This window comes from Podarcis cretensis (assembly GCF_951804945.1).
Source record: "Podarcis cretensis genome assembly, chromosome: 17".
Lineage (NCBI taxonomy): Eukaryota > Metazoa > Chordata > Lepidosauria > Squamata > Lacertidae > Podarcis > Podarcis cretensis.
The window spans coordinates 43,418,706-43,433,563 of NC_137187.1; the positions used below are offsets into that span (position 1 = coordinate 43,418,706).

The following is a 14,858-nucleotide window of genomic DNA, read 5'->3' on the forward strand; positions in this document are numbered from 1 at the left end:
ATGTATCATTTTCCTTTTTGTAAAGCCCCTTGCAACCAGCCTGGCTTTCCTCTGACAACTACCATCAGCCAGCTTTTTCACTTTAAAAACCCACTTACACTTATGGGCTTTTTACCTTCAGGCAATTCTGTAGGTGTCAGCATCGCCCTTGAGCCAGTGTCACCAACTGGATTCATCCACTTCAGCCCCAACTGGGCTAGGCGAGCTGGGTAGCACTTCCAGAGACCATCTTCTGCACAGGAACAGGTCAAAGTGCTGTGGACTCACAGCTTAGAGTTGTGAGCACCAGATTCACTTCCACAAGAAGACAGTCATTGCACAGCAGAGTATAGCAGAGTACAGCAGAGCATAAACGACTTGGAGAGCAGCTCTGTAGAATATCTTCTTTATTCTATCTACAACTATAATACACAACTATGTACAGAGCTAAATGAGGTCTAAACGAAAATGAATGCTGAACTGCACTGAGTGTCTGCAGCTGCTCTTAGCAGCAACCTTATCTATACACACGATCTCTCTCTAACACTCAGTCTCTCTCTCTGACACTTTGATGTGAGGCTGGAGCGGAATAAGTAGAGAGCAAAAACTGCCCCCTCCTCTCTGGAGAATCAGCAGAGAACATCAGCAGATTCTTGGATATAGGAGGGGTGAAATCTCCTCAGTAGGTACAAACATATTGTTATTTAGCAGAGAGTTATACTCTGTCTGCATTGCCTTTAACCACACCTCTTTCTCTAGAGTAGGTAACTCTTGCACTTCTTCAAAGTTTTCTGGCTCAGTTACACAAACCTGGTTTATGGTGGTGGCTGGGAATCCATAACGGGCTGGAGGTTGGCCTTTATTACTTCTTTCAGACCTCCTTGGTTCATTAATCTCACCCCCTGGGCTACATTCAGGACTGCTTTTGGGGTGGATTGACTCTGGAGATTTACCTCCTCCTGTCCCTGTTGCACTTTCTCCCCCCCCCCCGCTCCATGCTAGCAGCTGGAGAAAAATGCTCAGTTTTTACCTCCTACCTTTCAATTTCTCTGGGAGAGCTGCCAATTCTTAGCTTTCTTTCAACGGCCTTATCAGTTACGCTTGGCAGTAAAACTTTTTCTGGCAGCAGGTTAGCATGTATCTTGGGCCAATTTCTTTGCTCATTAAAGCTGGCTGAACGACTATAACTCAAAAGATTTTTATCATCTTCAAACCTGTAGGCTTTCGTACTGCTTTCATACCCAAGAACTAGCAACTGCTGTGCCCTTTTCCCACCTTTTCTTTGGTTTTTGGTTTTTTTACAGGTATGTCAACCCATGCCTTTGTCCCAAAGATTCTCAAATGTTGCAAACTGGGACTTCTGTTATAGAGAATCTTATAGGGTATGTCATCCAGTACCCTTGACCACAAACAATTTCCAATATATTTCACTGTCTTAATACTCTCAGCCCAGTATTTAATTGGAAGATTTACATCTGCCAACAATGCTTTCATTTGTGTCTGCAAGACACCTCCCCTACGCTCTGCTACTCCATTCTCCTGAGGAGTCGCCACATTGGTAAGCCTATGTTTAATCACTTGGAATCGCAACCAGTTTCTTAGGGAGCTTGCCATAAATTCTCCTCCCCTGTCTGTCTGAATAGAGCACACCTTTTGGCCAAGTTGCCTTTCTATCCTTCTTACCCAGAACTTCAAAGTTTGGGCAACATCAGATTTTTGCTTTAATGGAGAGACCCAGCCAAATCTAGAATAGGATCACTAGGATCAAACAATACTTGTTACGGGAGACACTTGGTGGAAAAGGACCAGTTACATCAGCATGAACCAACTCCAGTTGTTTTTTTGTTTCTCTCTGGCTTTCTCTTGCTACTGGGCAAGCCCTGCTTTTAACCTCCTTGCAGATATTGCAGTCTAAGTAATTATCACAACTTTTAATGTTTTTCATCTCCCCCACACAACTCCAATGTTTTGTTCAGCACCTTAAAGCTGGCATGAGCCAGACGCCTGTGCAACAGATGAATACAGATATCATGGGTCAGGACAGGAAGACAGTGCTCCTGAAGGTAGGAGTCTATCAATTGATGAACATGATCGTCCAAATGTCATAGACCAAATGGAGCAAACAGCACGCAGACCTAGTGGTGGGAGGAAAAAATCCTTAAATAAGAGACACGGGGGAATGATTAATGGACTTCAATGTCTGTACACTAATGCGCAAAGCATGGGTAATAAACAAGATGAGCTTGAGCTCTTGGTACAGCAAACTAAATATGACATAATAGGCATCACTGAAACCTGGTGGGATAAGTCCCACGACTGGAATGTAAAAATGGAGGGTTACAATCTATTTCAGAGAAACAGACCAGACAAGAAAGGAGGAGGAGTGGCGTTATATGTCAGGGATGTGTATACCTGTGAAGAGATCCAAGATTTAGAACCTCAAAGCCAAAGTGAGAGCATTTGGGTCAAAATTAAGGGAGAGGTGAATAACAGGGACCTCATTGTGGGAGTTTACTATAGATCCCCAAGCCAAACGGAGGACATAGATGATGCCTTCCTGGAACAGATGGCCAAGCATGCAAAAGGAAGGGAGATAGTAGTAATGGGGGACTTCAATTACCCGGATATTTGCTGGATGTCAAACTCAGCCAAGAGCATAAGGTCAAACAGATTCCTCACTGGCCTTGCAGACAACTTCATTGTCCAGAAAGTGGGAGAAGCAACAAGAGGAACAGCCATTTTAGATCTGGTCCTAACCAATGTTGATGACCTGGTTAGTGGGGTAGAAGTGGAAGGATCATTAGGCGCGAGTGATCATGCTCTTCTGAAGTTTACTATACAGCGGAAAGGAGCAGCCAAGCATACTAGGACTCAATTTCTTGACTTTAAGAAAGCCGACTTCATAAAACTTAGGGAAGTGCTGGGTGAGATCCCATGGACAGTAATATTAAAGGGAAAGGGAGTTCATGATGGCTGGGAGTTTGTTAAGAGGGAGATAGTAAAAGCACAACTTCAGGCAATACCAATGAGACGGAAACATGGAAGGTGCCTAAAGAAGCCAGGGTGGCTATCTAAAGAACTTTTAACTGAGTTAAGATTAAAAAAGGATGTGTACAAAAAATGGAAAAGGGGGGAAACCACCAAAGAGGAGTTCAAACAAATAGCCAGCACGTGTAGACACAAAGTCAGAAAAGCTAAAGCACAGAATGAACTCAGGCTTGCTAGAGAGGTTAAAAGCAACAAAAAAGGCTTTTATGGGTATGTTCATAGCAAAAGGAAGAACAAAGAAACAGTGGGGTCACTCAGAGGAGAAGATGGTGAAATGCAAACGGGACACAGAAAGGGCTGAACTCCTCAATGCCTTCTTTGCCTCAGTCTTCTCCGATAAAGAAAACAATGCCCGACCTGAAGAATTTGGAGCAAATGATTCAGCAGAGGAAACACAGCCCAGAATAACTAAGGAGATAGTACAAGAATACTTGGCTAGTTGAGATGTATTCAAGTCTCCAGGGCCAGATGAACTGCATCCAAGAGTATTAAAAGAAGTGGCAGATGTGATCTCAGAACCACTGGCAGTCATCTTTGAGAATTCCTGGAGAACAGGCGAAGTCCCGGCAGACTGGAGGAGGGCAAATGTTGTCCCTATTTTCAAAAAGGGGAAAAGAGAGGACCCAAATAATTACCGGCCAGTCAGTCTGACATCAATACCAGGGAAGATTCTGGAGCGGATCATTAAGCAAACAGTCTGTGAGCACCTAGAAAGGAATACTGTGATCACCAATAGTCAGCATGGATTTCTGAAAAATAAGTCATGTCAGACTAACCTGATCTCGTTTTTTGACAGAATTACAAGCCTGGTAGATGAAGGGAACGCAGTGGATGTAGCCTACCTTGATTTCAGCAAGGCATTTGACAAGGTGCCCCATGATATTCTTGTAAAGAAGCTGGTAAAATGCGGTCTTGACTATGCTACCACTCAGTGGATTTGTAACTGGCTGACTGACCGAACCCAAAGGCTGCTCATCAATGGTTCCTCTTCATCCTGGAGAAGAGTGACTAGTAGGGTGCCACAGGGTTCTGTCTTGGGCCCAGTCTTATTCAACATCTTTATCAACGACTTGGATGATGAACTCAAGGGCATCCTGATCAAATTTGCAGATGACACCAAACTGGGAGGGGTGGCTAACACCCCAGAGGACAGGATCACACTTCAAAACGACCTTGACAGATTAGAGAACTGGGCCAAAACAAACAAGACAAATTTTAACAGGGAGAAATGTAAAGTATTGCACTTGGGCAAAAAAAATGAGAGGCACAAATACAAGATGGGTGACACCTGGCTTGAGAGCAGTACATGTGAAAAGGATCTAGGAGTCTTGGTTGACCACAAACTTGACATGAGCCAACAGTGTGACACGGCAGCTAAAAAAGCCAATGCAATTCTGGGCTGCATCAATAGGAGTATAGCATCTAGATCAAGGGAAGTAATAGTGCCACTGTATTCTGCTCTGGTCAGACCTCACCTGGAGTACTGTGTCCAGTTCTGGGCACCACAGTTCAAGAAGGACACTGACAAACTGGAACGTGTCCAGAGGAGGGCAACCAAAATGGTCAAAGGCCTGGAAACGATGCCTTATGAGGAACGGCTAAGGGAGCTGGGCATGTTTAGCCTGGAGAAGAGGAGGTTAAGGGGTGATATGATAGCCATGTTCAATATATATAAAAGGATGTCACATAGAGGAGGGAGAAAGGTTGTTTTCTGCTGCTCCAGAGAAGCGGACATGGAGCAATGGATCCAAACTACAAGAAAGAAGATTCCACCTAAACATTAGGAAGAACTTCCTGACAGTAAGAGCTGTTCGACAGTGGAATTTGCTGCCAAGGAGTGTGGTGGAGTCTCCTTCTTTGGAGGTCTTTAAGCAGAGGCTTGACAACCATATGTCAGGAGTGCTCTGATGGTGTTTCCTGCTGGGCAGGGGGTTGGACTCGATGGCCCTTGTGGTCTCTTCCAACTCTATGATTCTATGATTCTAGGTTATGGAACTGTTAGATCCGCACACACTTACTATGCCTTTGTAATAATTCGCTTAATTGACAAATATATGGAGGTGAACACAGAGAGTGACACTCAACTATGCTTTGCTTCAAGTAGACCTGTCAAAATGAATGGGCCTAACTTAGTCATCTTCATTAAATTCAATGGGTCTACTCTAGAACATAGTTGAATGGGGCCAGCAGGCACTCCCGTAAGCAGAAGAACCCTTGCATGAGAACAAATTTAGCAGCTGCCCTGCCCCAGGATGCAGATGAAACCTCTCCCCTCTTTCTCTCTGCCTCTCCCAGCCTCCCGCCTGCCTTCTCTCTTGGGTTCAGCTCCCTCCCCTCAGTTGGAGAGGTGTCCCCTCTTCCAAACTCTAAGACGTTTTTCATTTAAAGCTTTCTGACAGCAGAACACTCTCCCTTGGGAGGTTGTGGACTCTCCTTCATTGGAGGTCGGATGGCCATCTCTCAGGGATGCTTAAGATTCCTGCATCAGAGGGGGTTGGACTAGATGACCCTTGGGGGTCCCCCATTAGCTTCCACTATTGAAGAAATGCCAACCAACCATCTGACAACCAACCTAAAAACAGGGGTCAGTGTACTTTGGGGGGGGTGACCAATGGTTTCTAACGAATCCGCTTGACTGACTGACTGAGCTAAGGGATCAGATCAGATCTAGGATCTGGAGCCACAGAGACAGGACTGCTGGAGCCCACTTCAGAAGGATGACTGAGACATACCCACAGAGGAAGCTGTCTAACTTCCATACTGAGAGCAGATCCAATTGCCTTTTTGGAATGGTAAGGATCCCATCCCTTGAAAAAGAGCATGTTTGGAAATGGGGCAGGATTCGTTCTTTTCCAACATGCTTTGGTGTGGATGTAAAGAGCCGCTAAGGATCCAATCCGCCAGGATCTTCGTCTAACCAGGGGCTGTCAGGGGCTGATGGGAGTTCCAATTCAAAACACACGGATGGGGAAGGGGCACCAGGCTGGGGACGGCTGACCTACACTCTTGCTACGCTCTTTCCTCACTTCACACCCTTACCTCAGACGTCTCAGTCTTCCTTGCAATGGCTGCGTGGCCGAAGTCCCGCACTGCCATCAGCACCTGTGAAATATGGGTGCTTGAAGCCACACTGATAGCCTCAGAAATTCCCTAGGGAGAAAGAGGCACGTTTTCTTGATTGCAATTAGTGATAATAATAATAATAAATTTTATTTATATCCCGCCCTCCCCAGCCAAAGCTGGGCTCAGGGCGGCTAACAACAATAAAATAGTACAACATTCTAAAAACATTTCATTATAAAAATTAATTAAAATCAATTAAAATGAAATTGATGGCAACCATTAAGCTAAGCTGATCATGAGGGATGGAGGATAAATGTGATTCTGTAAGCAGATTGCTGCAAAATGTGGGGAACCAAATTTAAGAATGGAGAAATGAGACACTTAGAGAACCAATTTGAACAGATCCTTTCATCCCAGATAATAATAGGGGTGGTTTGAAGAACGATATTTCTGTGGATTCTGATGTGAACTGACCAGACCACACCTCCCAGACTCATGTGCAGCTTGCAACGCAAGGATGCCTTGCATTCTGACATTTTCAAATCTTGTGATACAGTTCTTGGCTTCATTAAATACTCAACTACATTAAAATGCATCATTTATTCCCTGGAAGTATTTGTAATCCACCCCTCACCCAAAGGCACCAGAGCAGGAATATGCACCATCTAAACCAGGGTGCTCCAATTTCTCTTACCAAGTGGGCCACAAGAGTAGTTCAGCACAGAACCTGTGGGCCACACACTGACTTGTCGTGTGGGAGAGGGGAGCAAGGCCAAAATTTGACACACACGCCCCGGCCCGCATGCTGCCTTCCCAAAGGTAGGCAGGTGAGGCGCTGGGTTTTGGGAAGGAGGCACGAGACTTCTGGTGGGACCTAGAGCCTTCCCACCTTTTTGCCAAAGGTGGCAAAGAGCTAACTGAGGACTCTAGGACCCTGACAGATCACACCTGCCTCCTTCCCCAAGCCCAGCACCTCCTTACCCAGCTTTGGGAAGGTGGTGCAAGGCCTACAGGTGTGTAGGGGTGCCTCCAAGCTTGCTGAGGGCTGCCAAGAAAGGCATTGAGGGCCACTTGCTGGCTGCTCTGATCTAACCCAATCTTATAGGAGGAACCGCTTTTCAGCATTCAGCATATCTGGGCAGATTTGTTTAGTTTTCTAAACAAATCTGCCCAGATATGCTGAATGCTGAAAAGCGGTTCCTCCTATAAGAGGCTTTGAGGGGGTGACTGGGTGGGCACGAAATCCTTGGAGGGAGGGAGGTCACGAGCAGAGACCAATCTGGAAATCAGGACAGAGGGCTGGTGGGGTCTGTGGGGTAATGTCAGGGACTGGCTGGATGAGTAAGAGTGGGGGACCCTGGATTGTGGTGGTGGGACACTGGGGAGCAGCCTGGGGAGGTGCTTGAATCAGGAGGGTTCAGAAGGAGGAGGCTCTTCCAGGACAGTCTCCGTGTGAGCGCAGTCCCAGTCCCACTGGCTCTCCTCCCCCCTGACATCCCACACATTCACTCACCTCTCTGTCTGCTTCCTCTTCGAGAGGCAACCTCAGGAGTAAGTGCAGGTACTGGTGGACTGTCTCTGCGCTCCTGGAATTCCGCAGCTTGAGTCCATAGTATCTATAGAGGGCGTTCTAAGGGTTGGGGAAGGTTTGGGTGAGTCACAGGGAGGAGACCCCACCAGCTACATCAACTGCCTTTGGAAAACCAAAGAATTTCAATTTTACCATCTGAAAATGTCGGGTAATACTAAATAATAATAATAGATTGCAAGTACTAGGCAATTGTTTTAATGATTTGTATGCAATTTTACACATCTTCTGAATTCCCAAGTCATGTTACAACTCTTTAAAGGTAAAGGTAAAGGGACCCCTGACAATTAAGTCCAGTCGCAAACGACTCTGGGCTTAAAGCTCATCTTGCTTTAAGGCCGAGGGAGCTGGCATTTGTCCGCTTCCACATACAGTTTTTCCAGGTCATGTGGCCAGCATGACTAAGCCGCTTCTGGCGAAACCAGAGCAGCACACGGAAATGCTTGTTCACCTTCCAGCCGGAGCAGTACTGGCTTCAGCTGGGGAGGCTGGGATATAAATAAATTATTATTCTGGAAGAAATTCAAGGACTATCTACAAAAACATTGTAAACTGTATGAGTGCTAAGAAGGATGAGAGATTTGAAAATAACAGGGCCCATAAAGTTAGTAGATAAGATTATGAGAATGAGTGAATTTTATGAGAAAAACAAATTTTGAATAAACATTGTGTTAAAGTTAGGTATGTAAGACTTAGATAAAAGTATTCAAAGTTAGGGACAAAACATTGGAAATGTGCATAATAAGAATTGAAACAAGGTGATAAGTTGCTTGTTAAAGTTTTATAATTTGGAACGCAAGAGTGGGAGATGTGAGGAAGTCTAAAAGATGAAGAAAAGATGGGTATTACAAGATGTTAAATTTTATGTTTGTTCTTTTTTCTGTCTATTATCTGTTTATTCTGTCTTTTCTCTACTGTACTAACAAAACTTTTAATAATTTTTTTTTTAAAAAAAGAAAATAAATTATTATTATTATTATTATTATTATTATTATTATTATTTACTTGCACTATGTGCTTTTGAACTGCTAGGTGGGCAGGAGCTGGGACCAAACAACGGGAGCTCACCCCATCGCAGGGATTCAAACCGCCGACCATCCGATCGGCAAGCCCAAGCGGCACAGTGGTTTAACCCACAGCACCACCCACGTCCCTATTACAACTCTTTAGTACTCCTCATTTGGGGAATTTGAAAGTTGACAAGTTCAGCATGTCCTAATTGCTCTGCCTCCACTGTTGGAGGCAGGAATGCTTCTGAATACCAGTTGCTGGAAACCACAGGAAGGGGAGAGGGCTCTGTGTTCGAATTCTGTTTTCCAGTTTCCCATGGGCATCTGGTTGGCCACTGTGAGATAAGGATGCTGGACTGTGCAGGCTGCTGGTCTAAGCCAGCAGCCTCGTCTTTCATTGTCATGACACACTTTTGTCCTAGATACGCTGACCCTAGGCTCTTCCCGCTTTTTAAGAGAACTAATACCTGCACCCGCAGCCTCTTATGGGTTTCCCCTCCATGACTGAAATTGGGAGAGGGTGTTCTCTTTTGTGGCACCCCACAGTAATGTGATTGGCTGCTACCAGTTTAAAAGGGAAGCCTGTCCAATAGTGGTGGAGTGGTATAGATGAGTGTGGAATCTTCTTTTGCCTCAAGGCGCGGGTACTCTGTCTGATTAGATGAACTGCTTCTGTAGATATTTGTATATATATTTAGCTCACAATAATAAATACTGCACTAAAGAACTTAGGACTCTGAGCTTTCTGCTAAAAGCGCCGTGAGGAATTCGTGACAGGGTTATGGGCCCAGCACACTTCTGCTGCGCATGAGTACAGGTGGCAGTTATCTAGCCGTGGGTGCTGGAGGGGAGCTGCAGCGATGGAGCAGTCCAGAGCTGGCGTGCTGCTGGAGAAGCTGACGGCCACGAACTACAGCATCTGGTCAGTCCGCATGCAACACTTCCTCAAGCGTGAGGGCCTGTGGAAAGTGGTGGAAGATCCACCGCAGCCCCCTGAGGAGGATGAAAAGGATGAGAAAGCCTTGGCTATGATCATCCTTGGAGTGGACGACAGCCAGCTAGTCTACGTAGCTGATAAGGTGACGGTAAGTGAGGCATGGAATGTGCTCAAGGCTGTCCATGTGCGAGAGACAGCTGGCTCGCTGATAACACTGACCAGGAGAACGTACTGGTGTCAGAAGACACCGGTGGACTCCCTGGTGAACTACCTAAAATTCCTAACAGGCTGTTTCCAGGAGCTAGTCTTAAGAGGGAGGCCTGTGGGGGAAGAGGACAAAGTCTTTATAGTCCTGAGTTCCCTTGATGACAGCTATGATATGCTGGTCAATTCCCTCGAGTCGGTAGAGACTGATAAGCTGACTCTGGAATACGTTACCGGACGGTTGTATGCAGAGGAGGACAGGCGTTCAGAGCAAAAGATGACCTCAGCCCAGCTGTTGGAGTATCCCAGAGGGAACAACAGCCGGGAAGAGCAGAGGTGTCGGGAGCCAGAGAAACAGCCAGGAGGAGCTGCTGCAGACCAGCCGGTGGTCAACAAAGTAAAAAGGTGTTCTTGCTGCAAGTCCAGTGGACATCTGCTTCGGGACTGCCCAAGGAAACAACAAAAACAGCAGAAGCACAGGAGGCAGCAGAGAGAGTCTACCGCTTGGGTGTCTGCAGATGGCCAAGAAAATGAAGAGCTGTGGGTTCTGGACAGCGGAGCTTCTCAAACCTTTTGTAAAAGAAAAGCATTGCTAACTGATGCTAAGTCTTGCTACAGGCCAGAAAGCTAATGTAGTCTGTGAGGGGGAGATTGTGTTCCCACAGCTGGGACACACATTCAGGAATGTGTTGTGTGTGCCTAGTTTGCAAAACAATCTCCTGAGTCAAAACAAAAAAAAAAAATTCCTTCCAGTAGCACTGGAAGGAATTTTTTTATTTTGTTTTGACTGTGGCAGACCAACACGGCTACCTATCTGTAACTCAATCTCCTGAGTATTCCTGACTTGGCAAAAGCAGGCTTTGAAGTAAACTTTGTGGGAGATCAGTGCCAGATAAAGCAAAATGGGGCAGTATTGGCAAATGCTAACCTTAGAACTAATATGTATGTACTGCAGTGTGAGTCTAAGGTTGTGAATGTGCAAAATGTCATAGAATCATAGAATCATAGAATCATAGAGTTGGAAGAGACCACAAGGGCCATCGAGTCCAACCCCCTGCCAAGCAGGAAACACCATCAGAGCACTCCTGACATATGGTTGTCAAGCCTCTGCTTAAAGACCTCCAAAGAAGGAGACTCCACCACACACCTTGGCAGCGAATTCCACTGTCGAACAGCTCTTACTGTCAGGAAGTTCTTCCTAATGTTTAGGTGGAATCTTCTTTCTTGTAGTTTGGATCCATTGCTCCGTGTCTGCTTCTCTGGAGCAGCAGAAAACAACCTTTCTCCCTCCTCTATGTGACATCCTTTTATATATTTGAACATGGCTATCATATCACCCCTTAACCTCCTCTTCTCCAGGCTAAACATGCCCAGCTCCCTTAGCCGTTCCTCATAAGGCATCGTTTCCAGGCCTTTGACCATTTTGGTTGCCCTCCTCTGGACACGTTCCAGTTTGTCAGTGTCCTTCTTGAACTGTGGTGCCCAGAACTGGACACAGTACTCCAGGTGAGGTCTGACCAGAGCAGAATACAGTGGCACTATTACTTCCCTTGATCTAGATGCTATACTCCTATTGATGCAGCCCAGAATTGCATTGGCTTTTTTAGCTGCCGCGTCACACTGTTGGCTCATATCAAGTTTGTGGTCAACCAAGACTCCTAGATCCTTTTCACATGTACTGCTCTCAAGCCAGGTGTCACCCATCTTGTATTTGTGCCTCTCATTTTTTTTGCCCAAGTGCAATACTTTACATTTCTCCCTGTTCGCAAGACGAAATTAATTCGTTCCGCAAGTTTTTTCTTCTTGCGAGTTTTTCGTCTTGTGAAGCACGGTTTCCCATAGGAATGCATTGAAAATCAATCAATGCGTTCCTATGGAAACCGCCTTCAGACCAGGTCCGGGGACAGTCTGTCCCCCGACCTCTTCTGAAGGCTGGGGGGGGGGACAAGGGCTTTTCTTCCCACCGCCAGCCTTCAGAAGGCTGTTCTGAAGTCTGGCGGTGGGAAGAAAAGCCCTTCTCCCCACCTCCCGCCCCGCAAGCTCCGGGGACAGGAGGGCTTTGCTGCCGACCGCCAGCATTTTAAAAGCCCCCGGGACAGCGGAGGTCTTCTGAAGGCAGGTGGTGGGCGAAAGTCTTTGCTCCCCCCTGCCTGCCTTCAAAAGCCGTCCGGGATAGCGGAGAAATGCGCTGCGCTTCTCCGCTATCCCGGGAAGGCAGGCGGAGGGAGCAAAGACTTTTGCCCCCCACCGGCCTTCAGAAGAGGTCCAGGACCTCTTCTGAAGGTCGGCGGTGGGCAAAAGTCTTTGCTCCCCACGGCCAGCATTTTAAAAGCGGTCCGGGATAGCAGGAAAGCGCAGCGCGCTTCCCTGCTATCCCGGACCGCTTTTAAAATGCTGGCGGTGGGGAGCAAAGCCTTTCGCCCCCCTCCGGCCTTCAGAAGAGGTCCAGGAAGGCCAGCGGTGGGCAAAAGGCTTTGCTCCCCACCGCCAGCATTTAAAAGAGGTCCCTGGAGATTTCCCTATGGGCTTTCTTCTTGCGAAGCAAGCCCATAGGGAAATTCGTCTCGCGGAACGACTCAAAAACAGAAAACTCTTTCATCTTGCGAGTTTTTCGTTTTGCGATGCATTCATCTTGCGAGGAACCACTGTATAAGACGAGGTGTTTTTTTAAATTATTATTAAAAAATGATGTTTAAAAATGAGGGTCATCTTATACACAGATAGTGCATAGGGGGGACGTGGGTTTGGTTGCCGCTGCAAGCCGGAGATAGTCAGCAGCTATTGTGCGTGTTATTGGTGGCTGCGGCAAGGGGTGGTGTTGATTGGCTGTCACTGCGGAAATTGGGAAGGCGATTGGCGGTTTCTGCCGGCGAGGGACAGACAATAGGTGGGTTTTGCGACGTGTGTGAGTGGCAGCATAGGTCCAGTGGGTGAGCAATTTTTGGAATCCCCTCCCCCAAACAGCTGAACAACTGTGGGTAATCCTCCCCCCCAAAAGCTCAGCAACTCTGGGCAATCCTTCCCCCATTTTCTTAATTTGGAGTCCCCCAAAATAGGAGGTGTCTTATACATGAAAAAGTACGGTATATCCTGCCTTTCTCCTGTCATACGCCTCCAGGAGGTGTGCAATCATTTCCCCCGTGGTCACCATCCAGGCACTGAGCAGACCTCCTGAGCTCCGTCAAGGTCCTTGCACCACATGCCTTCAGACTGTGCCCTAGGGCAGGGTCTTTGGCTTCATCCACCGAAGGGTTGTAGACTGGGGTGTATACTGACTCCACACTTAGGACCAAATGGGGCATTACAGTGGTACCTTGGTTCTCAAACTTAATCCATTCTGAAACCAAAGCGTTCCAAACCAAGGCACGCTTTCCCATTGAAAGTAATGCAAAATGGATTAATTGGTTCCAGCCTTTTTTTAAAGAAACCCTAAAACAGCAATTTAACATGAATTTAACTATCTAACAAGACCATTTCTGGGTTAGGGTTAATTTTCGGATTGGGTTAGTGTTAGGGTAAGGATTAGAATTAGGGTTAGGGTCAGTGTGGCTTTATGTTTCCTTGTGATTTTGATTCAAACTCAATTTTATAAAATCCCTTCTCCTTTCAGAATGAGGCTTTGAAGAAGAGCTTTATGAAGGCAGCAACTCTAACAACCAAGGCGCTTGTGCAATAGAATGTGGGATATGTCACCTTCCCCCACAAAGACGAGCTCACCTTCTGCATCATAGTGAGTAAAAAGAAAAAGAAAAAAGGAGGGGGAATCTCCTGGGGTTTCTTTTCAGAGCGTTTTTTCTTAAAAATAGCTGTGTAGGTCTAGCTCTGGGTTGCATGTTCTGACCATCTGGCCCCAAACCATTTCTGGGTGGTCACGTTCTGCTCCAGCTCAAGTTTCCAAACCGTCTTGAAAGGCAGCCCTACATTGTGGCAACCTCAGCAGGATGTCACCAGCGCCTAAGTAAAAGAGGCTAGGTTCTCCCAGGAGGAGAGGGCTGTCGATGGCTCCCAGCCATGACTGCTATGTTCAACCTCCACAGAGGAAGGAAGCAATGTTTCTGAATATAGTTGCTGGAAGCCACAGGCGGGGAGAAGGCTCTTGGGCTCATGGTCTGCTCCCTGGTTTCTCACAGACGTCTAGTTGGCCACTGTGAGAATGCTGTGAGAATGCTGGACTAGATGGGCCCTTGGCCTGGTCCAGAAGGGTGATCTTATGCTGTTCTTATGCGGTAGAGCTCTGCCCAGGAGAAAAAGGGATCTTATTCCCAGATCCAGGAAGCCCACTCTCCTCCCCTAGGAGGACCCACTTGCCAATTGCAAAGAAGTTGTCAAGTGGGCTGGATAGAGAGCACAGCTCAGGGCTTGGTGTGGTGGTGGCAGGGATGGCGCCTCCAGTTCCCTGACATGCTGTGTGCTTCCCCACCACAGGAGGTTATCAAAGAGGAGCCGCTGGCATCGCTCACCATCTTACATCAAGCGATGGAAACCATCATTCGCAAGACGTAAGTACGGCCAGACACAGTACATATTTCTTCACCAGGTTTATGGACTGCTGGGTGCTGATCCTTTCCTCTCCCCTTCTTTCTCTTTTCAGTGCCTTGAGACCACGCATGGATCCCCTGCTCCGGTCTCAGCTGCTACAGAAAACCATCAGGAAGGTCTTCCAATTGCCATCATTGCAGGTTACGAAGGTCAAAGCCGGGAGCTCCGTGCCGGCAACACAGAGCCAGGTGACTGGACCTTCTGCTTCTGGAGGAAAATGGGGTTGCCAGGTTAAAGGATTTGAGGGCAAAGAGTCTGAGCCGTGTAAGCTGCAAAGAATGCTGCCCAAGACACTTGACCCATCACAATGATGTAACAGCCAGAGACTTGGGGTGTATATTTTTGATTTTAATCATGTTTCCATATTTATTGCATTTCACCTTTGGCTAGAATGCATCCACGAATGATTCCTGCATGCCTGCATTTTGTGACTCTCATGCCTCCCTCCTACGCTACATTTAATTTTATTTGTTTGCTTGTTTGTTTATAT

At 46.7% G+C, this 14,858-nt stretch overlaps 1 protein-coding gene across 5 annotated transcripts in view; it reads left to right on the top strand.

Annotated features, from left to right (window-relative positions):
* LOC307206182 (uncharacterized protein) overlaps positions 1-14,858 on the top strand; it is a 164,543-nt gene that overhangs the window by 19,980 nt on the left and 129,705 nt on the right. For 2 of the 5 annotated variants that reach the window (XR_013834303.1, XM_079959025.1), the window contains exons 3-5: positions 13,440-13,559; positions 14,255-14,328; positions 14,421-14,556. The exons of 1 other annotated variant lie outside the window; for it this stretch is intronic. Coding sequence is in view for 3 of the 4 variants with exons in the window: in XM_079959025.1 (XP_079815151.1) it covers positions 14,306-14,328; positions 14,421-14,556 (159 nt within the window). In the remaining variant the exon portion in view is untranslated. Of the gene's footprint in view, positions 1-13,439; positions 13,560-13,593; positions 14,329-14,420; positions 14,557-14,858 lie in introns of those variants that run through there. 2 more of the 5 variants (XM_079959026.1, XM_079959024.1) reach the window with 1 other exon arrangement.